The sequence below is a fragment of the Podospora pseudopauciseta genome (genome assembly GCF_035222475.1).
Source record: "Podospora pseudopauciseta strain CBS 411.78 chromosome 5 map unlocalized CBS411.78m_5.2, whole genome shotgun sequence".
Taxonomy (NCBI): Eukaryota; Fungi; Ascomycota; class Sordariomycetes; order Sordariales; family Podosporaceae; genus Podospora; species Podospora pseudopauciseta.
This window is the reverse complement of record NW_026946666.1, coordinates 1,961,705-1,981,586: the sequence shown is the minus strand read 5'-3', so window position 1 is coordinate 1,981,586 and position 19,882 is coordinate 1,961,705. Positions and strand designations below refer to the sequence as shown.

The window sequence follows — 19,882 nt, the reverse complement described above, 5'->3', positions numbered from 1 at the left end:
AGGGTTTTCTGGTGGACGATACATTCTAGTTATTTTATTCAAAAGACATGCTCAGACCTGATTTTTCTTTATTATGCGCTTTGCTCTGTGAATTGGCTGGTAACACGAAGTGCAACTGACCACGGACGTCAGTGCGGGGCAGAGCTCCAAGTAGCTACCTACCTATCTAACCCCACCTGAGCTAGGTGGTAGCCCAACCGTCCATGTGGCAAGGAGCTGCTTCTCCCATTCCTCGATGCTACTCGATTCAGATAACCAGCTCAGATTCTTTGTGTTATTTTCAAATTTCCTTTGAAACTCAGCCCCCAGACAAACATGGCCACACGGGATGCTAGCCATGCTGGATCCTGGTACGATGATGATGAGAAGGAGTTGTCATCGCAGCTCGACGGGTTCCTAAGCCGTGTGCCTGACCAGCTGGATGACCATGGTCTCCCTGTGCCTGGTGCCCGAGTGATCATAGCTCCGTAAGCGAGAAACAGCCCGGTGTCTTGTGAGAGATGATTCAATATGCTGACTTTGATTCGAAGCCATGCCGGCTATTCATATTCTGGGCCTTGCGCAGCCTGGGCCTACAAGGCTCTCGACCTCAGAGCGGCGAAACGGGTCTTCATTCTCGGACCGTCCCACACATATTATCTTCGCGGATGCGCGTTAACCACATTCAGCAAATATGCAACACCCTTTGGGGACCTCGTGGTGGATAGGAACACGGTAAACGAGCTGAGGGAAACGGGCAAGTTCACCGACATACCCGCCCGCCGAGACGTCGATGAACATTCTCTGGAAATGCACGTTCCGTTCCTCTGGAAGAGACTTCAGCAGACCTTCGGAGACGACAGCACAAAGTACCCGCCCATAGTTCCGATACTCGTGGGCGATGGATCTGCCGAAGAAGAAAATGCCTTTGGAAAGTTGCTGTCCTCGTACCTGAAGGACCCCACCACAGCCTGGATCGTCTCGTCCGATTTCTGTCACTGGGGATCCCGATTCAGCTACCGACCTCATTTTTCTGACGGTGCGATTCGTGACATGGACGCGCCACGGTCCAAGGGTGTGCGGCACGAAGTCCTGAACGTCACCCCGCCAGATTGGAGCAAACTCGGCATCAGTTCTGGAGAGCCTGAGATCCACGATGTCATCAAAGTGCTGGACCAGTTGGCCATGGATGCCGTGGAGTCTGGTGAGCATAGTGAGTTCTACAAGGTGGTTCAGGATAGCCACAACACTGTCTGCGGCAGGCATCCAATTGGTGTAATCATGGCAGCCTTGGAAGCCGTCGATGGAAAAGGAAAGTTCAAATTTGTGCAGTACCAGAGAAGCAATTTGGTGAAGAAGAGCTTCGACTTCAGTGTCAGCTATGCCTCTGCTTATGCAGTAGTCTGACTTGACGTTGAGAAAGGGGGCACCGGTTCTTGGCTGGGCATGGTTTGGGGTGCTTTACAGAGCGGCGGGAAGTAGTTTGGTGGTTTAATCAGCTAGATGTTTGCAGCTACTGACAGAGGCATGTTTCGTAAATTGAGATTCGGTCTGTACGCCAGAAGATGCTTGTGATGTTGCAGCAACCCGAAAAGGTGCCGATAGAAGAGGCCCAAACTCGGCCGCCCTGGCCACGATGTCTTGACTGTTTTCCGCACACCAGGCCCCGAGCCCAAGCGGCGTCCTCAAGAGGGCCTTGTGCTGTACACTCCCCATTCCTTTCCCCGCGGTGGGGTAACGGCACTGAGCCGCCCACGCCATAGTTGGGGCTGAGTCGTGCAGCATGTAGGTGTTTATAGTTGGGTTCGGGAAGCGTGCTCTGTTGGGATAAGCATGCATCAAAGGAATGATGACGGCTTCGGTGGAGGGGTTGGACAGCAAAAAGAACCATGACAAGACAGTGACATTGTCGTCGCTTTCATACTGAGCACGGGGCCCATGTCTGTTTGACGATTGAACGTGCCTGACGATCGCCGTTCTGAAACGGTTTTTGCTGCCGAGCCTGCCCCGGCCTGCGTTGGATTTAAGCTGCTTCTTGCCAAGACGGCTCTTCGTAACCAGCCAAGCGCTTCAAATCAGCGACCCACTTCACTGGTGATCCCCTCGAGAATCGAGACCCAGTCGTTGACCGTGATTCGCACTCGATTCAGACCTTGACCTGGGGAATGGCCGTCCGGGACATCTGGTGCTGGTTATTACATACAGACTATTTCACCAATCATCCCATGCATATTCATATAATTGCCGTTGCGAGAAAGGAACATGGCAAAGGTAGGTACTCGTGTAGGATCCACTGCAACCTTTAACAGTTCCAGAGCAGGGGTTCATGATCCCGACGCGAGCGAGCGGCTGTTCTGCGAGCAAACGTGAGACCGCGCCACAAACCCGCTAACCTCGTTTGGGCCGACCTCCTGAGATTCCTCTGGTGTCTGATGGCCTTCGCCTGAAAAAGTTACCATTCATTAACACAGCCGTGCCCACCGCCGTTTTTTGGCCCCTGTTTGAACTTCTTTTCAATTTTTGGCGCTTGTGTTCTCCCTGTTCATTTTCGACCCTCTCCTCCAGCGTGGTTTCTTTTGTGCCAGCAATATCATCCTACATAGACTACTACCACCGTCAACACCACACCACACCCAACCTCATTACACTCGCGAATAGGGTACCGAGCGCCTCCCACCGCGCTCCCCTCCCCCTCCACTTTCCCAATAGCCCTTGCGAGCAGGCTCTTCGCGCTCCCACAATAAACAACATGAGTGTGAGTATATGCTGTCACTTTTTGCCATTTATGAACTTGGGAACCGATGCTCTAGAACTCTCCATGTCTCATATGCCCTCGTGGTTGAGTATGCCAAGCATAGGGCCCCTGAAACATTCTTTGCGGTTCCTTACTGCTGTTGAGACAGATTGCTAACCAAACTGCTTGTTTTCAGTACGCAGGGTACAACCCAAACAACAACCCTTATAATCAAGGTGGTGGCGGCGGCGGCTACGGCCAGGGCGGATATGGTGGAGGAAAAAGCCCCAGCGGCTACAGCAATCCTTTCGACGACCGTAATGCGGGTGAGTTCTGAGCAGCTACGACCTTTGCTGGACAAGTTGATTTTTTAACCCCAAAGGCGCGATAGCCAACGTCGAGATGAACTCGCTCCCCACATCCTCCTCTAGACCAACCCAGAGTTCGATCCTCCAAAAATGCTCCGAAATCAGCAACGATGTTCGCAGCCTCGAAGCCCTTCTAGACAAGTTTTCCAATCTCCAGGTAAAGCTATCGGGTGCGACAAACCAAGGGGCCATCCGAGATGAAATCGATACTCTAACGGCAAACATCATGGACCGGTTCAGGGCGCTGAAGGACCGTGTTCGGGACGTCAAGACCGACGACCACCAGCTAGGGGGCAACAACAGGCAGGTCGGGCTGGTCGAGCGACAGGTACAGGCTGCCATTCAAAAATTCCAGTCGTTGGAGGGCGAGAACAGGAAGAGGATACGAGATCAGACAGAACGTCAAATCCGCATCGTGAAGGGAGACATCAGCGACGCTGAGATGCGCCGGATGGTGGACAGCGAGCCCGCCGTCTTCTCGCAGGCACTTATGCAAAGCAACCGCTCCGGTCAGGCGAGCTCTGTCCTGGCAGCAGTGCGGCAACGCCACCAGGAGATGCTGGAAGTGGAGAAGAGGTTGAACGAGCTTGTGGAGCTCATGGAGGAGATGCAAGAGTTGCTGGTGAAGCAAGAAGCGGTCGTCATGCAGATCGACCAGCACGCCGAGCAGGCCGCAGAGGATATGGTCAAGGCGAATGACGAGCTCGTGGTGGCCGTAACAACCGCCAGGAAAACGCGCAAGAAGAAGTGGATTTGCCTCGGCATCTGCGGTACGTTGCCATCCCTGAAAAACATGCCCCCTTGGTGAAAGTTTGGTGCTGACAAGAGTGACTAGTCGCCATTATCGTCATTATCGTTGTGGCTGTCGTGGCCTATGTGATGATAACAAGACAGCCAGCCCCAGCTCCGGCCGCTCCGGCCGCCGCCCCTGCCCCTGCTCCTACTCCTGCCCCTACTCCGGTTGCCGAACAGAAACGAAGCATCTTTGAACGAAACGTTTTCGATGATCTTCACATGAACGATGCTCGTGCCGTCAAACTCGCTGGCGAGCCAAGCGGTCAACTCTCGCAGATCTCGAGGAGGCGGCTAAACAGAGTGCCAGATCAACCCATGCACAAGCGATTTGTGGTTGAGTTGGATGTGGGATCTGATGGCTCTTGAAAGGGTTCTCAAGCCCTCAATTCACAAATAATAGGAAGATGACCTGCTAACAAGTCCTCAACCCAACGCATCCATGTTTGTGTTGGTAATTAGCTGCGCCGAGGTGCCTGGAAAGCTTGTTGGCTTGTCATTTGCATGTCGTAATCGGTACCGGATGGGTTCTGGTTATAAACCAGGGGCATGGATTGTCCTTGATTCTGTATACATTTGTTTTGTTTCCAGGGAGGAGTATAGGTCGTTAACACAGTCTGTGTCGTTATGGGATACCAAGGTAAAATGGCATCGGTCACGATAGCTTTTGAAGCCAATGCTTTGTCATAGCATAGCACAGGGGTTTAATACACTTTTTTTCGTATTGATTACCGGACTATAGTCCGCCCATATAAAATAATGCCGAACGGCCCCCATACGCCAATTCTGATGATGACTGGCAAACGGCCATGCCATTTCAAACTGATGACGAGCCCAAGCCATATAACAGCTCCACAAAAGCCAGTAGCTACAAACGCTCGTATCTCTCTCGTCTCAATCTTGCAAGCGGTCTGAGCCCTCAACTGTAGGAGCAAATTGATGGCCCGCTGAGACCTCAGGAGCCATTTCACCATGATCATGCTCCCGCATTATTCGCTGTCTCTCTGCACCGACCTCAGCCACCCTCCGTAGAACCGCCATCCGCTTCTCAAAGTCCTGGAGCAACGCTCCATATTCATCTGACGATGATGGGCTTTGTTTTGGCTGGGGACGGCGTTGCTGCCCTTCACCGCTCGCACCGGAAGAGTGCATATCACCAGCTTCAGAATCCTGCATTTTTCCCGTTGTTGATGAAGCGGCCAAAGATATGGGCGGCTCGAGGCTCATTCCTTCTACCTTTAATACCAGTCCCCCGCCGCCGCCGTCCATCTTGGCCATGCTTGCTGATGTGACAGCCCAGTCAGGCGATAGGCTGCTTGCCCAGGCTACTTCAAACCCAATATCGCCCTCTCGTTGATCCATATCTATGATGACGGCACGGTGACCGGGACCAGTTTTATCCTCGCTGCCGTCTTGTTTTGTGTAGTGGTACTGCGTCAGCTCGGCAGACAAGATCTCTGGATCGTCATCGGCAAAAATGTACCGAACCGCCGGATGGTGAACGGTCTGACTGCTCGAAGCATGCGAGGTGGAAGTGAGGAGCACAAAGGGCGGGGAGAATGTCGGTTGGGGCGCAGGCTGCGGTTGTGGCGGAGAGGAGGATGGCGGACGGTACATGGGTTCATCATGAGATGTCCTATGTGAGAGAGCTGCAGACGCAGGCCGTGGATAGGCGCCGGAATCATGGCTATCCCGGTCGCGACGTAGACTGGATCTGCTGGCCCTGCCAGTGACAGATGGACGCGGGCTCGGGGGGATGGAAGAGGAGTGGTAACCTGCAGCAGCGGAGCTGGGTCGTTCGAAAGCGGGACCGGTCATGACTGATTTTGCCTATAGTTCTGGCTTGGTAGGCTAGATGGGAATCTAACAGCGAGCGGGAATTGATAGAGAGATAGAGAAAGCGCGTTTCGGTGTGGCATATTGCTTGCGAAGACCAGGTTAGGGAAATGGGCAGCCTTGAGACGCCTAGGCAGAACCTCAATCCATCACGCGGAGTATTCAACATAAAAGCAAACAAAACGCTACTGGTCAATCCTGGGTGACAGATGGGTGACAAGACCAAGGTTGGCTTTGCGGGTTGGACCTATGCAGCAATGGCAATGCAGGCAATTGGAGCTGTCAACGAGATCGCCGCATTCCCTTTATCTTATCTACCGACCTGGACGCACGCCTATCCGGTGATCAAGCATGTGACGCTAAGTCAAGGGTACGAGCTGAAAACGGGGCGATGGATGGCCCACCCGCCCGCCTCGTCTGGGGCAGCTGAAAACAGTGTATTCTTGGGATGATAGGAGTTTATCAGCCTCACCCCGAAATGGATGTAAATATGTACATGTTACCGGCGAGGAAGAAAGCATGAAAACCATATAGAAGTACTTCCTTCAACGCCGCCCAATGCAAAATGCCCCAAGGTAGAACTTAGCATGGCACCGACAAGTCGATAACCTACACACTGGCCAAAGCCTGTGCTGCATCCCTCATCGTCTGGTTCGTTTGGTCGGCCCATTCAAACCCTACCATGATGTTAGACAAATTGCTGCAAGAAAGGGCAACCCACGAGCTTACTCTGTCGACACATCGGACATTGTCCCTTGGCTGAGTCTTGCTTCATCCACTCCAGAATGCAGTGCTGTAAGCCAATATCAGTACAACCGCCGGCTCCATTCAGGAATGCTCTCCATCTGCTCACCATGTGAAAGTTATGGCCGCATTTTCCAGATACTTTGGGTTACACAGAAAGTCAACAAACGCCATTCCGCTGATAGCCGCAGGCTGTGTGGAACTCACAAAGGATGCAGTCATCGCCGGGATATTTGCAGGCAGGGCATGTGTTGTCAAAGGGGTTCTGGCAGATACCGCAAAGATCATCTTCGGGAAGATCCCATCGCCATGTCGCGACCGCGTTCCACCTCTTGATCTTGACCTTCATCGCTGGCAGATTTCCGGCGAGTCTAACAATCCGGTGTCTTATAGGGTCGTTTTAGTTGTTGGTAGTCTCTGTTGGAGTGTCTATGGAGTCTCTCATCCGATGTTGAAAGCGGGAGAGATGCTGGCGCCGCCGTTATCAGTTCTCCCTGCAAGGGCAGCCAAGTGTTAGTGGGTCATGGCGTAATTGGGCGCTTGCTGTGGCCCAAGCTCCTCGACCCTCCCCAGGAATTTCAAAAGTTTCCCTCTCCAAATCCCCGACCACCTCTTCCCCCCCAAGCAGCTTTCAACGACAAAGAACCAAGTCCTGGACCCCGCACCTACAGAATCCTAGGGTCGTCACCAAGCATCTCTCCCACTTGTCTTTCTCCAAGACAACGCCTGTCCTTGGAAACCAGTCGTCCCTCCTGGCCCCGTCACGGCTACGGGTGCAGGGAATCCTAGCAGTTTGTCGGGAACAGAAACGAGCCAAAAGCCCGGCATCGTTCGAGTGTTTAAGCAGCTGCTTGGCGCTCGCTTATCGTGCTCAAACATCTCCAACTACAAGCACAAATCTCCCCTTCCAGAGAACCAGACCAATCCTCCGCGACTGCACCAATTGACACTGCCACCATGGCTTCTCTCTTTATACTTCGCCCTTTACGGGTTTCGCTGCCTCGATCTGGCTCGCAGCAGCTTCGTCAGCCAGCCGCCAAAGCCGCGGGGGTGCGTCGGTCTTTTTCCAGCTATCTTGTGACTCCCCAAGAACTTGCCGAAGCCCTCAAGAAGGCCCCTCCTTCGCCCATCTCGTCCGAGCCCCGCGTTATTCCTCTGTGTGCCTCGTGGTTTCTGCCAAACGACCCGGAAGGCCGGACAGGTATCGACGTCTTTCGAGAGAAGCGAATTCCAAAAGCCCGGTTCTTTGATCTGGACAAGGTGATCGACAAGCACAGCGAATACCCACACATGCTCCCAACCCCAAAAGGCTTCGCTGCGGCCATGAGCGAGCTGGGCATCCGGCACGAGGACACAGTGGTTGTATACGATAGCAGGGAGCTGGGAATCTTCAGTGCGCCCCGAGTCGGCTGGACATTGAAGACGTTTGGCCATCCACGGGTGCATATTTTGAACAACTTCAGGTTATGGGTAGAACAGGGTCTGCCAACTGAGTCGGGGAATGTATGGACTGTCGAGTGCGGCACGTACCCCATCCCCGAAATGGACGAAGCGAAAGTGGCACACTTTGAGGATGTGCGAGAGGTAGCTCTTGATTACAACAAGGAGGGCGCTGAGGGCGTCCAAATTCTGGATGCGAGATCATATGGCCGTTGGTCCGGCAAGGACCCTGAGCCAAGACCGGGGCTTTCTTCGGGACACATGCCCGGTTCCATCAACATTCCCTTTGACGCTGTCTTGGATCCCCAGACCAAGGCCTTCCTTCCTGTAGACAAGCTGAAGCAGGTTTTCAAGGAAAAGGGCGTTGACCCGGCAAAACCCATCATCTCCAGTTGTGGCACGGGAGTGACAGCATGTGTGCTCGAGACGGCGCTCAACGAGGCCCAGTATGGCTCTCCAGAGAAAAGGAAGGTCTACGACGGGAGCTGGACGTGAGTTTCTTACCCGAGGTGTATTCGTTAATTGGTTGATGTTGCTAACTTTGACGTCACAGGGAATGGGCCCAGAGAGTGAAGCCCTCGGATTCGCTGATTCGCACCGTGGAGCAACACAGCGAGTAATACAGCACTGCTATGACAGCAACCCCAACTTAGAAATCACTGCTCACTGGATTCCATATTTATTGGACATGATCAGTTATTCAAACCGACCATACGAGCTTCTGGCCTTTCCTCGCATTTCAACAAGACACACCTTTGTGGACACAAACGGAGCGAGGGCTGGGCTGTGTTCGCGGGGTAGTAGTCATCTACGCATTACAGATGTTACACAGATCAGGGGTGGCGGTGGTGGGCGGCGGCATTAACGGCGTTTGGGGGGTGTATGGAGACTGTACAACCGCAGGCATTTGGTACGCACCTAAGCAATATGATCACAGCAATGAATCCTAGCCTCACACGCTCTTGTTACCTTTGCGAATGTCCTAGAGAGTACTCTGTTGCAAAGTTGCCGTGTCAAGGTCTGCTGAAAGGCGGGGTTGAAAAGCGACGGGCTGGTTTACGATCTATTCATTTCTATAGCTTGATGTACAAAAATCTCCCTTCCCACTACTTTTACACAAGGACAACTTACGCAAGACCATACTCGGCCTTGATCATGTCAGCAAGCCTCTCACCGGCCGCATACATGGTCCCCAGAGGAGAACCAGCAGTCTGCATGGGCCAGAATGAAATGTCAGCGACTCTGAGACGCGAGACGCCGTAAACCTTCTGCTCGCTGTTGACAACACCGCCGAGGGACTTGGGCAACATGGCGGCAGTGCAGCACTGGTGAGCATTCGAGGGGTTGATCTGGTCACGCATGACCTCGATGATCTCCTCGTTAGTCGTGGCAGCGGCAAAAGGGGCGCCCTCGGCAGGGCCGAGAACCTGCATGTCAGGGGCGGCAAACAGCTCCCTGTTCTTGCGGAAGAGGGCAGTGTAGACGGCAAAGTCGATAGGGTCGGTGGCTGTGCGGTGGTCAATCGCGGGGTTGACGAGAGGGTCGGTGGTGACAATCTCGACGGTGCCGCGGCTGAGGGGCTTGAGATGGTAGACGAGCGCGTTATCGGAGGTGCCCCAGTGAAGGTTTCCAACGCCGACGTCGCCCTCGAACTGGTTGAGGATGGCCTCGCGCTGGACCTGGTAGCCGGCAAGAACGGTAGCATCGACATCAGCGGGCAGAGAGTCGGCAGGGTTGGCGGCGCGGGCGGCGGCGATGATAGCCTGGTAGTCGGAGGTGGCCTGCTTGAGGGAGAGTTGGCCGATGTTGGTGGAGAGAGAGCTGATGATGGTGTATGCACCCTTGCGCTCAGTATCGTAAAGAGCACGCTGCTCGGCATTGTAGGTGGCATTGGCCATAAGAGAACCCGAATTGGGGGTGAGGTTGTTTGTAAAGGTGTAAGGGACGGTGAGAGTAGGCTGATCCTGGAGATTCTGGCCTACACCGGGCAGGTTGGAGACCACCTTGATGCCGAACTTGTCGAGGAGCTTCTTGGGGCCGATGCCAGAAAGCTGTAAGATCTTGGGGGTGTTGATGCCGCCGGCAGCAAGGATGACTTCCTTGGAGGCAAAGACGTTGGTGGCCGCCCCGCCGCTGGTCGGGAGATACTCCACGCCGATGGCCTTCTTGCAGCTAGGGTCGAAAAGGACCTTGCCCACAATGTTGCCAGCAAGGACGTGGTAGTTAGGACGGGCTTGCTTGACCCTATCATGATGGTTGATCTTGGCGTAATTCCTGGTCATGGTATCCGCATCGAGTACTGACGGAATGGGGAAAATACCTGGGAAGACGGCATTAGTTCACTTTTGGGTATGTTTTGCACCCAGACAACAGTTGAACGGACTTACCATTCTTGACTCCAGACAGAGGGTCATCGACGGGAGGAAGTCCCACCGACTGCGCGGCATTCCACCAGTTGGCGGCGCCGGGGAAATAGTAAGGAGGGTAGGTGTACTTGAGAGGGCCCGAGGTACCTCGAACAGCGGGGTTCCAAGTGATGTTGGCCTCCAGAGCATAAGCAGCATCGGGTGCTGTGAAGTTCTCGCTCTTCAGGAAGTAAGGCAGCATAGTGTTCCAGCTCATGCTCGAGCTCACTGAAGAGTTGCCGTAAAACGAAGAGTTACCACGGCGCTGCATGAAACCCCAGGCGTCGTAATCGTCTGCGTCACCTCTCACATAGACCATGGCATTGATCGCACTTCCACCACCAAGGACCTGACCGCTGACTGTCCCGATCACTCTGTTGTTCAGAGCTGTCTGAGGGACGGTCAAGAGATTCGGCCAGAAATAATACCAAGGCGAGAATGAGCCAGGCACCTGGATACCCTCAAGACCGGGGTCGATGGGCCCAGCCTCAATGACGAGGACCTTGACTGTAAAGGTGATGTTAGAAGACCATAGCGAGAAAAGACAGAAGTCCGGACAACACACCATTCGGGTCCTCAGTCAGGCGGTCGGCAAGGGTCAGGCCAGCAATACCGCCACCCGCGATGATGAAATCATAGGTAGCGTTGTTGGCATTGAGCTGGCGACGGTTGATGATGGTAGCGAACTGAGGTAGCTTCTTGCTATACTCGGTAGGGGCAGCTAACGAAAAGGGCGCCAAGAGCAGCACGGCTGCGACGACGTCGTTGCGGAGGAACCGCATGTTTACAACCAAAAATTGAGAGAAAAACAGATAAAGGAGTGACTGTGAATGGGCAAAGCTGTTTCAAAGGAGTGTGGGTGGTGTACAGACGGAAGGACTATCTCCAGCCTGCCTCGACATGGTGAACCGGGAATGGCACGCATTATGTATGCCACTCCAGTGTCACCTCTCGTGGAGCTGACCCCCAAGATAGGGGAAGGTCTTTACCAAATTAGGGGACCAAACAGTGGATTTTCCCACGATGTTGGCATGGGGTGTATCAGTTTCGGCCGCCAATCTCGGTAGGTCAAGCCGAGCCTATCGGGAGGCTCGGGTGGTGGTGCGGGACCTAACCCCGGCAGCCGGTTGCCGGTTTGCGGCGTAGCACACCTTCGGGGGTCACATCGTGAACAAAAAGATAGGGATTGCTGAGGTGCTTTGCTATGCATCTTGAGCCATTGAAGAACCTACTAAATATCTCTATTCAGGGACATATCGATCATGTCTCCATACCTACCTGTTGTTTCAATGTCGGTTGGGCGCCTTGAGAGAGCAAGATGAAGTTGTGAGTGGTACCTTTCTGTCCACAACAGGGGTGGGTTCGGTGCATGTTCTCGGCAGGGCTAAACAGTCTTGGAAAACGTGGCAGAGTCTGGGGTACCCAACCATGTCGACAGTCGATGTGGAGATGGGGATGGTGTGATGCGCGCTCTGCCCTAGTACGTTGGGGGCTTGGCTGTTGATATTTCCAGATCATTCTGGGGTGGTGTGTCAATTTTGATGTCAAAAACTTCAAATGGGGTGGGGGTATTGGTTTGGCTACTGGAGACTGGCAATGATACTAGCATAGTTAGAGCATGCGGCTCATTTGGAGTCCCCTGAACAATGGGCATATCAAACCAGTCTATTGGGACCAACGAAATCAATGACGGGCTGCTTGTGCACTCCGACCTTGCCTAAGTAGATAGGTACCTAGAGGATTGTTGAATGGGTTTTCAAATGGTCAGCCCACTGGCTTCAGACTCAGAGAGACAGCCGTTGGATGATTATTAATTTGTTTTCAATTCCAAAGAAAGGCACTGAGTGTTATGTTTTCATAAATTGTCAGGATTCCAGGCTTCATTGTGTGAAGACGGGAGACGCTCAGTTGCTCCTGGCCCAGTATCTGCCACTCGTGCCTTTGTTCCTGCCAACTTAACTTCCTGGAACGTCATTTCTCCAACTTCAAATAGAGAGCTTAGTCGTGGCTAAGCTGTTAAGTAACTTTTATTCTCATTCGTCAAACGTTGACGCATCATCTCGCATCTTCATACCTCGCTTCTTTGAGTAGCAATCACTGATACTTTACAATGGGAGTATCGACCTTGGAAGCCGATTCCACACGCGCGGGAACGATTGGGGCTGTGATATTCCCCCCGCAAGCAGTCAAATACTACAATCCAGTTGTGTTCGTGCACGGCGATCACCAAACTGGAGACATTTGGGGGTGGAAAGCTGATGGCGAGCCTGGATGGGCCTTCCATTTCTGCGCGGCCGGGTTTTTCACTTTTGTACTCTATCGCCCTTTCCATGGCTGCGGCCACCCAGAGCAACTAGCTAGTTATGAATCTTTTGGATGCGTTATTAAAACCCTGTCTAAAGACGAGCTTCAGAGATGCTACACGGCTCCCCGAAGCCAATCACACGAAGTATATTGGCCGTCTGTACAGTCCCACTGTATGTGGGACGGGGTATGTATCTTCTCAGGTCCCAGGGAGCTCAATACCGGTCCATCAAAGCTGACCAACAATATGCTCACAGACTGGCGAACCAGGAGACCCGATATTTGAAAGGACCTACACGCGTATGGTACCGGAGTATCTTGACCCACAGGAGCAGCAATAGAGTGGCGTCCGGTCCCTGATGCGTTTCTTGGAGAAATTTCCAAGCCCGGCAATCCTAGTTGGTCATGGGAGCGGTGCAACAATCTCATGGCTAGCAGCTGATCAGACACCTCATCTGGTTGCTGCCATAGTTGCTATCGAGCCAACCGGTCCACCATTCACCAATGGATGGGTTAACGATGGTGGAAAGCAAATATTCAAGCCGCGTTTTCCGGATCCCCAGAGCCTCCCCTTCCCATGCATTCGACCATACGGGCTATCCGACATCCCTATGGGCTTTGTCCCTCCGCCTCTCTTCCCCAGTAGCTTTGAAGAGCTTCTTCAGGACGCTGCATATATCGATGAAGTTCCCAAACATAAAAGATTCCAGCCGATACCATTTGTCAGGTCGGTGGACCCACTCACGAGAACTGAGTGCTACCTCCAGGACGAAGCAAACGGCCCAGTTCGCAAGTTATCAAACCTCAAAGATATTCCGCAATGCGTGGTCACAGCTGGCTCAAGTTTCCATACTGAATATGACTATGCCACCGTTGCTTTTCTTCGTCAGGCTGGCGTGCCTGTCTCACACCTCAAGCTCCCTGAAGACTTTGGGCTCTATGGCAATGGTCATCTGCTCATGCTGGAACACAACAGCTTGGGCATTGCAAACTGGCTAATCAAATGGATTATCCAGACCCTAGATCCCCGACCAACAAATCCTGAGTTTCATACCAGGGCGGAATGGTGCTTGATTATAGTAAGGTTGATGAAGGGACAGAGGGCAGAGAAGATGACATTTTTATTGGCTTTGCTCCAAGAAAGATAGTTCAAGTATGACATTGCACAGCGGAATCAATCATTCACTTCCGGGCTCGTGTGTTCGTCATACTGTTGCCAGCCCGGTATTTCCCGTACTCATCTTTCCAGTGTCTCGTGGCCTTATTATTGTTGAATGACTATAAATGATGATAGTGTCCGTGTTCTCATTCTTGCTTACAATTTTTACAAGTGCGGTGTTGGGTTTATGTGGGTGTGCAGGTGCTTCTTTTGTCAGAGACCTGTTGTCTTTCCAAACACAACATGCTTTGTTTATTGTAATTCATGTACTCTTTATGACTGTTGCTTTTTGCGTTGCCGGTATGTGCAACAGAGCATCTCGGTTCTTTTGAAATCATTCATTACCATTATCTCACCCAAACTACAAACATTCAATACATCACCCGTACAAGAACAGGTGAACCGCGACCTCGCAACCAGAAGCTGCCAAAAAAGATGTGGTCACCTTCCGGATCCGCCTCCCGCTCTACTTCCATTGCTTTATCCACCTCTTCTTCCGACCATGAATCCGACCATAGCGGGATAGTTCGCTCTGTTGACATCCTCTCAGAGGACCCCTTCTTGGCCGTACGTTTTGATTTTCCCTCTCCTTGCTTGATCTCTGCTAATTTGAAAAGTAAACGGCAGGATACTGTCGTTCGAGGCAGTTTGATGCCTGTTATTCCACCCGTGCCAAACTGGCCCAGAGATAACAACAACGAAGATCATGTGGAGCCCCCGTTGCCACTTCACCAGAATGAACATGTGAATGATCACACTTTCGGCGCACGCCGTGGTTCCGACCCGAGTACTGATGTCGAAGATCACGAGTACCAGGGAGATGAAGAGTCGCAGCATGTTGTGGATGGAGCCTCTGTGAATGGAAGCCGAGCGTTTAGCGGAAGGCAGGTTGACAGGGAAGAGAGGGTTAGCGTGGTTGTGCTGTGGATGGTTGCTCTGCCACTGCTCTTGGCTGCGTTGTACATCTGCCTCGACTTGTTCCTGATGAGGAGAGGAATAGGGTCTGGCAAACCGGGTGGGAGTCATCGCTAATCTTAGCGATGATGAAACTGCATTGTCAAGACAGCTCTGAATAGATCAACGTACTTGTCATCCGGCGCGACATAATGCGCTTTTCTTGAGCAATTGGGTTTTAAAATAGTCTCATCAGCCAGAATGACAATCAGCGTCCAACATTCTCGTATCTTCGGGATACCGAACTTAAAGCTCATCCTTGATTTCCAACCGTTTATCCAACTCCTCATTGACGGCCGCCAAGCGCTCGTAAACAGGCGCATCCTCTCCTAGGCCCCAAGCAAACACTCCTCCGAGTCTCTTCTTGTCCACGAGAACTGGAAGCTTCCTCTTGATGGCCTCGGCCGTGTCGAAGGTCCACCAAATATCCTCCTCTTCATCCCAGTAGTAATACCCTCCCTGTTTCTCATCATACCTCCCCTTACCGATCGCCCTTGTAAAGGAATTTGCCACATCCTCAGGCACAGCATCGTTCCATGAAAATGCCCCCGCCTGTCCAAGATCCGCGCCGGTTGACGGATCCTCAAGAAGGACGGTAGGACACCCAATCGGATCATCCAGACACTTTTCGTGTAGGGTGCGGAAATACTTCACGTAAAACGCAAAGCCCAGGTTGAGCTCCTGGGGTGCGGCTCCGGCTGCGATGTAGGCGTCGAGAGCCTCGAGACTGAGGTCTATGCCGGTGTGGTGCTTCGTCACGGTGTCACGACGGTTCATCAGATCATAAGTCATGACATTGAGGAAGTCAAGGTGCCTCATGATTCTAGGGACGGTTTCTCTGGTGAAAGCAAGCATGTCGCGTTCGAGACCCGGTACAGCTGCCGAGATGATGACGTTTGGTCCCAAGGCAGCTCGCAATTCGGCAAGGAGAAGGGGATAAGCCTGAATTTCCCAGGATTTCGATGTGTTGGGAACCTGTTTGTAATCTTCACCGTTGCCTCTGTAGATATTGACTGCAGCGTCAGAAGAACTTGAGTCCAACTGTGTAATGATGGGTCTAAGGCTTACCCTGGATATTCCCAATCGATATCGACACCATCAGCCCCAGTCACCCTCACCATGCTTGCCACATTCTCAGCAAATGTTTTCCGTGTCTCGTCTGAGAGAGCGGCCACTGAAAACCCGATGGTATCGCCCCAACCGCCAATTGCGATCAGCACCTTTGCCTCCTTGGGGAATTTCTTCCTGACATCTTCCACTGTGGTCCACAAGGGCCAATCAATCCGGTCCGGCTCGTTGAAGACCCCGGGACTCATGAAGGCAACAGCAACATGGGTAACGTGCTTTAATTGATCGATTGGAGGCGTGACCGGATGTTGACTGATCAAACGGTTAGTTGGTTGATAGAGTCTAGGTTGTCAATTGGGGACATACCCGGTGTAGTACATGATGCATCTCAAAGGCCGCTTGGCTGTCAGATTCAGCGCCATTGCGAAAGATAGGCAACACAAGAAAATGTACCAGCTGGTTTTCATTTTGCCCACGTTCATTCTCAGTTCTGGAACTGGAGTTGGCGACTGGGATGGAAGGTGGTATTGAGAGGAACGAGGCAGGTGTTGTATTGGGGAAGATACTACATTGCTAGCTAGAGGTAGGTTATCTTTCCCATATATGCTTCATGTGCCGCGTGGGACAGCAGCTACTGGTCGTTGGATGAGAGGCGGAAAGGCAAAGAGGGAAACTTGGTCCAGGACAGCAGGGACGAAATCAACAGCCCCCCTCCTCATGTCGCAAACTGGTCTGTGCTTGCTTTGGACCCCCACTGAACCCCAGACTCCACACAGAATGCCAAGCCAGCGTTTACTAAAGCCACCCTTGGAGCTCTAAATTTTTCGCGATTGGCTGCTTCAAAAAGGTCGCGATGGCATCCGAGTTCCGCATTGTTTTTGCGACTGTGAAGATCACACCTTAGCACACTATCTCCCATACCATGTTGGAAAACCTCTGCACTCTTCCGCTCTCAGCGGATCTGTTTGCTCAGGTCTTGCACCCGTCCGAGCCGCTGCTCACAGTCGGCCTGGCCAGCGGCAAAGTTGAGACCTTTCGCCTGCCGAACGATGACGACGAGGAGGATGAAAGCGGCCGCCGGAGCAGCACCAGCAGCGGACGCGGTATGATTAAGAGTATCTGGAGCACCCGCCGCCACAAGGGCAGCTGCCGGCATCTCGCATACAGCCATGATGGCTCAGGTCAGTTTCCTCTTACTTCAGCCAGTCGAACTTTGCCTCTGTGTTTTTGGTTCAAGACTGACTGTTTGCTTCGTTGCGACCAGCCATGTACTCTGCCGGCACCGACTCCGTGGTCAAGCACTTCTCCCCCGAGACCGGCAATGTCATCTCCAAGATTGGCCTCCCTCCCCGCAACAGCGCGACAAGCACGACCGATTGCCCTGCCATCCTCCATGTCCTGTCGCCTCAGACCCTCCTTCTCGGTACTGACTCTGGCGGCCTCTACATCTTCGACTTGCGCGAAAACGGTAGCCTGAATCCTAAGCCAGTGCGAAAGCATGTGCCGCACGCCGATTACATCTCCAGCATTACTCCTTTGCCTGCCTCGGCTGAGAGCACCTCTGGGTTTCCCAAACAGTGGGTCTCCACCGGAGGCACCACACTCGCCGTCACCGACCTTAGGCACGGAATTGTCGCGACTTCAGAAGACCAAGAAGACGAACTGCTCTGCTCCACCATCATCCCGACCGGTCTTGGGCCTAAGAAGATGCGTAGCAATGCTGTGGTGGCAGTTGGCACCGGTAATGGAATCTTGACGCTGTGGGATCGCGGCGCCTGGGATGATCAGCAGGAGCGTATCAACGTTGCTGGTGGCCGGACTAAAAAGGACGGCGAGAGTCTGGATGCCATCGTTCGCGTTCCCGACGAGCTTGGCTGGGGCAAAAAGGTCATCGTTGGTGTTGGTGATGGTAGCCTGAGCATTGTCGACCTCAAGAGACGCGAGGTGCAGTTTGTGCTCAAACACGATGAGGTCGAGGGGGTCTCTGCCTTGACCTTTGACTACCAGAACAGACTTATTAGTGGCGGCGGCAGAACGGTCAAGGTTTGGGCTGAATCTGGAGACGACGACCTTGACGAAGAGGAAGAGGAGGAGGCGGAAGCCACTGGCTTCAAGAGACCGGCCCGGAGCGATTCTGACTCTGACGATGACAGTGACGACGAACGCCCGCAAAAATCATCCAACAAGAAGCAGAAAAAGGGGAAGGGTAACCAGGCGAGGAGTGTGGCTTTCCCGGGCTTAGACTGATGGACAACTACTTCAGGTAGTTTGTATGATCAGGGAAACCAACAAGGACTGACCATTTTACTACCAGAGCTGCGCCAGAGACTGACACATTGTTACAGCAGCTGCCGTTAATTTTTGGACAGGGTGCACTCCCTCGAGCTCTTTTGTCTCGAACTTGGATTTGAGTGGTCCGCCAATGGTCAGTAAGCCGAAGGGCGGCCTGGGTTGCAATCCGTGGTGTTCTGGCACCAAATATTTTCAATGAAACCGATATGAAAAGGTGGGCGTGGGCTTCATAGCGTAGTTTCTTCATTCCCTCCACATGTTCGACTCCCACGTAGGATAAGAACCAGGTCTGGGACCAAACCTGGTCGAGGTTGTTGGTACACCTCAGCATCAGAGATAGTTACCACTCAGCCCATCTCTATTTGTGGCAATAATCATAGTTTCGTGTTTATGATATCTACTGCCAGGTTCAGGCTCCCGGCCTTGCATACTCCAATGCTTTCACACGTCGCCATACTTCTCGAACAGTCCGTTCCTGCCCCTCCCTCCCCGTCTCGGTCTTGCTTGGCCCTGCTGGCCTGTGTTGTGTTAGCTTGTCGGGATGCCAAAGGACAAAAGTTCAGGTGTGATTCCATACCGTATAGCAAGATACAGTCTGCTTCCCAGCTTCACTTCCTGTATTTCTGCCGTCTCTATATCCTTGGGTGGGTTGGCGCTCGTGACTAGTCCACCAGCTTCCTGGAGGATAGCAACACCGGCCGCCACATCCCTTGTCCATGCTGTCAGCGCCCAGGTTCAACCACACAAGTCTTGGAACAGAAACTTACCACTCCCAGCATCCGCCCTCCCACCAGATATCGAACGCCCCCATGGCCGTGTAGGCGAGGTCCATGGTTGCGCTCCCTAGACTCCTGATGCCGTGCACCATGCCACCCTTTCCTCCTCTTCCTCCCACTTCCGCTGCCATGTTCACAAAACTTTCCACCTTTCTGTAGAGGTTGCCGTCGGGTCTGTCTTTTCTGTCTTTGCCCCATTCGCACGAGAAAACACAGCCACTTGGAGCGTCCGCTGGCATGGGTGGTATTGGGTTCCTAATCAGGGGAAGCCGCTGGGTTTCGTTAAGCCAAGCACCTCTGCCCCGGCAAGAGGTAAAAAGCTGGTTAAGGAATGGCGCATATACTACGCCAATGGTGGGCCTACCGGCGACGATGAAGCCGATAGAGACGCAAAACATGGGGAAGAGGTGCGTATAGTTGACCGTTCCATCTAGTGGGTCGACACACCAGCTGGGTGTGGTTTCGGAGACCAGGTAGGAGCGGGACGCGCCTTTGGAGTATGTCTCTTCGCCGATAAACCTGCCAGCAGAACGTTAGACGCCTCAGGCAAACGGAATGGCTCTGTGAACATACTTGTGGTGGGGGTATTTCGCCTCAATTGAGGATTTGATGAAGACTTCAACATCTGATGAGGTCAGTTCTGTGCTCATGGACTGCCTAGCTCACCAAAACACACACACCTTCGTCTGTCTTGGTTACGATATCGACCGAACTATCCTTCTCCTCAACCTCCAAATCGGCTGTTTGAGTGCCAGTAAATCTCAGCTGGGCAGCCTCGAGAAGCATTTTGCCTGCATCTTTGCCAAGCTGGACAGCAAAGGTGTAAATCTCATCGAGCTCCTGCTCGGTGAGCATTACCGGCGTCATGTTGGATTGCCTGTCTTGTTTTTTTCTGAAGCGAGGTCCAGAGAATGCAAAACAGAAACAAGTCGAGGAGAATCTTACAGTCACAACGGCGCAAAACACTTCAGAGCAGCAACTGGGCCCTCCTGTACAGATTCCGCCCCATCAAACATGAACCGCACCAAGCC

At 52.9% G+C, this 19,882-nt stretch overlaps 10 protein-coding genes across 10 annotated transcripts; 5 read left to right on the top strand and 5 right to left on the bottom strand.

The window, feature by feature from the left end:
- Window positions 1–315: 315 nt before the first annotated feature.
- Window positions 316–1,615, top strand: QC763_505230 (uncharacterized protein; the record flags this gene model as incomplete). Its single annotated transcript, XM_062913117.1, has 2 exons — window positions 316–467; window positions 531–1,615. 2 exons carry the CDS (start codon window positions 316–318, stop codon window positions 1,384–1,386), a joined length of 1,008 nt encoding a protein of 335 aa, XP_062764376.1. The 3' UTR covers window positions 1,387–1,615.
- Window positions 1,616–1,785: 170 nt separating this feature from the next.
- Window positions 1,786–4,609, top strand: QC763_505220 (uncharacterized protein). Its single transcript, XM_062913116.1, has 5 exons — window positions 1,786–2,250; window positions 2,295–2,734; window positions 2,910–3,039; window positions 3,105–3,851; window positions 3,917–4,609. The coding sequence occupies exons 2-5, from the start codon at window positions 2,729–2,731 to the stop codon at window positions 4,240–4,242; spliced, it is 1,209 nt and encodes a 402-aa protein (XP_062764375.1). The 5' UTR covers window positions 1,786–2,250; window positions 2,295–2,728; the 3' UTR covers window positions 4,243–4,609.
- A 158-nt stretch (window positions 4,610–4,767) lies between these two features.
- On the bottom strand, window positions 4,768–5,691 carry QC763_505210 (uncharacterized protein; the record flags this gene model as incomplete). The annotated part of the gene is made up of 1 exon (XM_062913115.1): window positions 4,768–5,691. One exon carries the CDS (start codon window positions 5,689–5,691, stop codon window positions 4,768–4,770), a length of 924 nt encoding a protein of 307 aa, XP_062764374.1.
- A 437-nt stretch (window positions 5,692–6,128) lies between these two features.
- On the bottom strand, window positions 6,129–6,884 carry APC11 (ubiquitin-protein ligase Anaphase Promoting Complex). Its single transcript, XM_062913114.1, has 4 exons — window positions 6,661–6,884; window positions 6,563–6,594; window positions 6,439–6,502; window positions 6,129–6,386 (listed from the first exon to the last, which is right to left on the bottom strand). The coding sequence occupies exons 1-4, from the start codon at window positions 6,800–6,802 to the stop codon at window positions 6,319–6,321; spliced, it is 306 nt and encodes a 101-aa protein (XP_062764373.1). The 5' UTR covers window positions 6,803–6,884; the 3' UTR covers window positions 6,129–6,318.
- On the top strand, window positions 6,548–8,946 carry QC763_505190 (uncharacterized protein). Its single transcript, XM_062913113.1, has 2 exons — window positions 6,548–8,384; window positions 8,447–8,946. The coding sequence occupies exons 1-2, from the start codon at window positions 7,411–7,413 to the stop codon at window positions 8,511–8,513; spliced, it is 1,041 nt and encodes a 346-aa protein (XP_062764372.1). The 5' UTR covers window positions 6,548–7,410; the 3' UTR covers window positions 8,514–8,946.
- QC763_505180 (uncharacterized protein) lies at window positions 8,925–12,020 on the bottom strand. Its single transcript, XM_062913112.1, has 3 exons — window positions 10,864–12,020; window positions 10,281–10,805; window positions 8,925–10,213 (listed from the first exon to the last, which is right to left on the bottom strand). Exons 1-3 carry the CDS (start codon window positions 11,078–11,080, stop codon window positions 9,021–9,023), a joined length of 1,935 nt encoding a protein of 644 aa, XP_062764371.1. The 5' UTR covers window positions 11,081–12,020; the 3' UTR covers window positions 8,925–9,020.
- Window positions 12,021–12,334: 314 nt separating this feature from the next.
- On the top strand, window positions 12,335–13,827 carry QC763_505170 (uncharacterized protein). Its single transcript, XM_062913111.1, has 2 exons — window positions 12,335–12,789; window positions 12,860–13,827. The coding sequence occupies exons 1-2, from the start codon at window positions 12,409–12,411 to the stop codon at window positions 12,941–12,943; spliced, it is 465 nt and encodes a 154-aa protein (XP_062764370.1). The 5' UTR covers window positions 12,335–12,408; the 3' UTR covers window positions 12,944–13,827.
- Window positions 13,828–13,908: 81 nt separating this feature from the next.
- Window positions 13,909–16,479, bottom strand: QC763_505160 (uncharacterized protein). The gene is made up of 3 exons (XM_062913110.1): window positions 16,150–16,479; window positions 15,784–16,095; window positions 13,909–15,715 (listed from the first exon to the last, which is right to left on the bottom strand). The coding sequence occupies exons 1-3, from the start codon at window positions 16,263–16,265 to the stop codon at window positions 14,962–14,964; spliced, it is 1,182 nt and encodes a 393-aa protein (XP_062764369.1). The 5' UTR covers window positions 16,266–16,479; the 3' UTR covers window positions 13,909–14,961.
- Window positions 16,480–16,615: 136 nt separating this feature from the next.
- Window positions 16,616–18,471, top strand: JIP5 (WD repeat-containing protein jip5). Its single transcript, XM_062913109.1, has 2 exons — window positions 16,616–16,964; window positions 17,048–18,471. The coding sequence occupies exons 1-2, from the start codon at window positions 16,706–16,708 to the stop codon at window positions 18,028–18,030; spliced, it is 1,242 nt and encodes a 413-aa protein (XP_062764368.1). The 5' UTR covers window positions 16,616–16,705; the 3' UTR covers window positions 18,031–18,471.
- On the bottom strand, window positions 18,176–19,767 carry QC763_505140 (uncharacterized protein). The gene is made up of 4 exons (XM_062913108.1): window positions 19,532–19,767; window positions 18,843–19,476; window positions 18,653–18,784; window positions 18,176–18,593 (listed from the first exon to the last, which is right to left on the bottom strand). The coding sequence occupies exons 1-2, from the start codon at window positions 19,716–19,718 to the stop codon at window positions 19,394–19,396; spliced, it is 270 nt and encodes an 89-aa protein (XP_062764367.1). The 5' UTR covers window positions 19,719–19,767; the 3' UTR covers window positions 18,176–18,593; window positions 18,653–18,784; window positions 18,843–19,393.
- Window positions 19,768–19,882: the final 115 nt, after the last annotated feature.

Coding starts and splice junctions, on each gene's coding strand:
- QC763_505170 (XM_062913111.1), top strand. CDS start 12,409: ATGGGAGTATCGACCTTGGAAGCCGATTCCACACGCGCGGGAACGATT. Junction 12,790..12,859: donor CCCACTGTATGTGGGACGGG/GTATGTATCTTC, acceptor ATATGCTCACAG/ACTGGCGAACCAGGAGACCC.
- QC763_505180 (XM_062913112.1), bottom strand. CDS start 11,080: ATGCGGTTCCTCCGCAACGACGTCGTCGCAGCCGTGCTGCTCTTGGCG. Junction 10,806..10,863: donor CCTGACTGAGGACCCGAATG/GTGTGTTGTCCG, acceptor TCACCTTTACAG/TCAAGGTCCTCGTCATTGAG. Junction 10,214..10,280: donor TCTGTCTGGAGTCAAGAATG/GTAAGTCCGTTC, acceptor CCGTCTTCCCAG/GTATTTTCCCCATTCCGTCA.
- QC763_505160 (XM_062913110.1), bottom strand. CDS start 16,265: ATGAACGTGGGCAAAATGAAAACCAGCTGGTACATTTTCTTGTGTTGC. Junction 16,096..16,149: donor TGCATCATGTACTACACCGG/GTATGTCCCCAA, acceptor CCGTTTGATCAG/TCAACATCCGGTCACGCCTC. Junction 15,716..15,783: donor ATCGATTGGGAATATCCAGG/GTAAGCCTTAGA, acceptor CAATATCTACAG/AGGCAACGGTGAAGATTACA.
- QC763_505220 (XM_062913116.1), top strand. Junction 3,040..3,104: donor TTTCGACGACCGTAATGCGG/GTGAGTTCTGAG, acceptor AAGGCGCGATAG/CCAACGTCGAGATGAACTCG. Junction 3,852..3,916: donor GATTTGCCTCGGCATCTGCG/GTACGTTGCCAT, acceptor AAGAGTGACTAG/TCGCCATTATCGTCATTATC.
- JIP5 (XM_062913109.1), top strand. CDS start 16,706: ATGTTGGAAAACCTCTGCACTCTTCCGCTCTCAGCGGATCTGTTTGCT. Junction 16,965..17,047: donor ATACAGCCATGATGGCTCAG/GTCAGTTTCCTC, acceptor CGTTGCGACCAG/CCATGTACTCTGCCGGCACC.
- QC763_505190 (XM_062913113.1), top strand. CDS start 7,411: ATGGCTTCTCTCTTTATACTTCGCCCTTTACGGGTTTCGCTGCCTCGA. Junction 8,385..8,446: donor GTCTACGACGGGAGCTGGAC/GTGAGTTTCTTA, acceptor TTGACGTCACAG/GGAATGGGCCCAGAGAGTGA.
- APC11 (XM_062913114.1), bottom strand. CDS start 6,802: ATGAAGGTCAAGATCAAGAGGTGGAACGCGGTCGCGACATGGCGATGG. Junction 6,595..6,660: donor CGGCGATGACTGCATCCTTT/GTGAGTTCCACA, acceptor TGTAACCCAAAG/TATCTGGAAAATGCGGCCAT. Junction 6,387..6,438: donor ATGTCCGATGTGTCGACAGA/GTAAGCTCGTGG, acceptor ACATCATGGTAG/GGTTTGAATGGGCCGACCAA.
- QC763_505140 (XM_062913108.1), bottom strand. CDS start 19,718: ATGACGCCGGTAATGCTCACCGAGCAGGAGCTCGATGAGATTTACACC. Junction 19,477..19,531: donor CGTAACCAAGACAGACGAAG/GTGTGTGTGTTT, acceptor TGACCTCATCAG/ATGTTGAAGTCTTCATCAAA.